This window comes from Vombatus ursinus, unplaced genomic scaffold (assembly GCF_900497805.2).
Source record: "Vombatus ursinus unplaced genomic scaffold, bare-nosed wombat genome assembly UNPS02015012.1, whole genome shotgun sequence".
Lineage (NCBI taxonomy): Eukaryota > Metazoa > Chordata > Mammalia > Diprotodontia > Vombatidae > Vombatus > Vombatus ursinus.
Genome location: NW_020954790.1, coordinates 1,158,048 through 1,161,117, shown reverse-complemented (window position 1 = coordinate 1,161,117; position 3,070 = coordinate 1,158,048). Strand labels below are relative to the sequence as shown.

Here is a 3,070-nt window from a genome sequence, read left to right as displayed (position 1 = left end):
ATCCCTTCCTGCCATGCCTCAGTTTCCCCCTGTGTCACAACAGGGCCCTGGGCTCTGCCGTCCCGTCCTCCCCTGCCTCAGTTTCCCCCTGTGTCACAAGAGGGCCCCAGGTGCTGCAGCCCCTGCGGCCTGTCCTGTCATGCCTCAGTTTCCCCCGTGTCAGTACGTTAGTAAGAGGGCCCCAGCAGTGAGGATCTCAGCCCAGAGAGGACATTCGGGGTCCAGGGAAGGGAGAAGACAGACAGACCCCAGGGAGCGGAGGGTGAGGCCCCGTGGCCAGTCCATGGGCCGGCCGCCCCGAGCCCTGCGCCGCCTTCTTTTCAGAGGGGCTCAAGAGGTAGGGAAGGGACGGGATGGGAGGCCGTCCCCAGGAGAAGAGGCAGCGTGAGCAAAGGCGCGGAGGCTGGAGGCTGGGCCACATGTGCTCACCTTTAAAAATGATGAATTCTGCCCACCATTTATCGGCTCCCCCGACAGCTGTGCCCCTTCCGTCCACTCCACGCTACGGGGGGCACCTCAGGACCCTCCGGGAGCCCCTCAGACCGGGCGTTTCCCGAGGCATGGCAGTGGCCACAGGGCTCCCTGGAGGCCGCCCCTCTGCTCCCCATCGCCTCCTTGGTTTCCAGTTCTCTGCTGTCAGCACTTTGGGGCCCGTGGCACCTTCTCATCACCAGCCTCTGTCTGGGCCCCAGGGTGGGGTTTGTGGGGTAGAGGCTCCACCTCATCTGGACTCCCCTGCCGGCCCCTCTGGCCTGGAGCCGCTCCCCATGCCCTTGGCCCTCGGGCATCACCCTCGCTACCCCCACCACCCCTGGGTGTGTGTGTGTGTGTGTGTGTGTGTGTGAGTGTGAGTGTGTGTGTATGTATGTGTCTGTGTGTGTGTATGTATATGAGTGTGTGTGTGTGGATACCACCACCCCAGATGTGAGTGTGTGTATGTACGTATGTGAGCGTGTGTGTGTGTATGTGAGGGGGGCACCACCCCCACCCTTGAGTGTGTGTATGTGTGTGTATGTATGTGTATACCACCATCATTGTGTGTGTATATGTGAGTGTGTGCATGTATGTGAGTGTGTGCATGTATGTATGTGTGTCTCTGTGTCTGTGTGGGCACCACTACCACCATGGGTGTGTGTACGTATGTGAGTGTGTGGGTGTATGTGTGTGTGTGGGGGCACCACCCCCACCCTTGGGTGTGTGTATATGTGTGTGAGTGTATGTGCATACCACCACCACTGTGTGTGTATGTGAGTGTGTGCATGTGTGTGAGTGTGTGTATATGTGTGTGTATATATGTGAGTGTGTGTGTATGTGTCTGTATGTGGGCACCACTACCACCAGGGGTGTGTGTATGTGTGTGAGTGTGTGTGTATGTATGTGTCTGTGTGTGGGCACCACCCTCACCCCTGGTGTGTGTGTGTGTATGTATGTGTGTGAGTGTGTGTGTGTGTATATCACCACCACCGTGTGTGTATGTGAGTGTGTGTATGTAAGCATGTGTGTGTAAGTATATGTGTGTATATGTCTGTGTGTGGACACCACCTTCACCACCCCTGGGGGTGTGTGTGTGTGTGTGTGTGTGTACGCGCACGTGTACATGCACCACCCTACCACCTCTGGGAGTGTGTGTATGTGTGTGTGTGTGTGTGTGAGCACCACCACCACCACCTCTGGGTGTGCGTGGGTGGGTGCGTTATGGAGGGGGGTTCCTGCCCCTCCTGTTGGCCTAGAGGGCCGCAGCCTGGCAGGGAGAGGAGAAGCAGGTGGCGGCCAGCATTTATCATACGCCTACAAAGAGGATCTCATCTGGGCCTCATCATCACCCTGGAGGCGGGGGGCGGGGGGGGCAGTTAGGATCTCCCATTTTATGGTTGAGGAAACCAAGGCAGACAGAGGAGGGGTGAGGGCGGATTTCCCAGGGTCTGAGGCTGGCACTGGAGAGAAGGACTGGTTGCCTTACAAATGAGGGCTAAGGTGCCACCCCGGTGACGCAGGACGGAGGGAAAGACTGTGTGTTTGGTGCACAGGGCGGTGTGTTGGGGCTTTCTAGCAGTGGTTGGAAGGTCTGGGGGTGTCAGCCTGCAGAGAAAGGACTTTGGGGGGCAGGGGCTGGGAGGGACATGTTAGCCACGGTCAGGGACTCAGAAGGGCAGTTGGCTCGAGCCAGCTGGGGCTGAAATTTGCGAAGAGCTTCGTCCCAGGGAGGGCTGTCCCAGCGTGGAAGGCAGCGGCTCCCCATCCTCGGGGCCGGTCCCCAGAGGCCCCAGCTCCCCGTTAGGGAGGGCTTGGCCGCATGGCCAGGGAAGACGGGCAGGGCCCTGCCCTGAGAGGAGTCTCTTTGGTTTGCTCTCAGGTGTGACCTCCTGCTGGTGCCGCCCCTCTGTGAAGATGGTGAGTGCCTGGGGGCTCAGGCGGGGTCCTGAAGAGACAGCTGTCACTGGGGGGCCTGCAGCCGCTCATGGGGGAAAGCGGGAGGGAATGAGCATTTGTGGGGTCTCTGCTGCATACCGGACATGGTGCTGAGCTCTTTGTGAGGACGCCCTCGTGTGATCCTCACAACAGCCCTGGGAGGGAGGTGCCGTTTTTGTCCATCCCCGTTTTACAGATGAGGAAAGTGAGGTGAACAAAGGTTAAGCGACTTGTCTGAGGTGGGGTTTGAACTCAGGTCTTCCTGACTCCAGACCACTCAGACCCTCAGTCCAGGTGTAGATGGGCTGTGGGACATGCCCTCGATGATAATGGCGTGCCTGGATTCCTGAGGTTCGGGCAGGTCCTTCTGCTGGCCTCCATGTTGGCCAGCCTTGGACGGGCAGGCCTGTCCAGGCTTTGGGGCCCTGGCCCAGGCTTGCTGGGCACTCCCTATAACGTAACAGGCAGTCTCGGGGTGCAGGGCCTTGGGGGGCACGGAGTTTGCCACGGGTTAGATGTTGGTCTCACCCTGAGGGGGGGCCCTGGAGCCCAGCCCTCCCCACTGTCACCATCTCACGAGGCCTTCCGGCCACGCCCAGACCAGGTTAGCGTTCGGCGGACTGGCCATCACCCAGTCACTAGCGTGGGGCCCCTGCTTGTC

General features: G+C 59.7%; 1 protein-coding gene across 3 annotated transcripts in view; it reads left to right on the top strand.

Moving 5' to 3' along the window:
- CABIN1 (calcineurin binding protein 1) overlaps positions 1 to 3,070 on the top strand; it is a 107,190-nt gene that overhangs the window by 685 nt on the left and 103,435 nt on the right. For all 3 annotated transcript variants that reach the window (XR_003567670.1, XM_027845617.1, XM_027845616.1), the window contains exon 2: positions 2,354 to 2,391. Coding sequence is in view for 2 of the 3 variants with exons in the window: in XM_027845617.1 (XP_027701418.1) it covers positions 2,389 to 2,391 (3 nt within the window). In the remaining variant the exon portion in view is untranslated. The remainder of the gene's footprint in view (positions 1 to 2,353; positions 2,392 to 3,070) is intronic.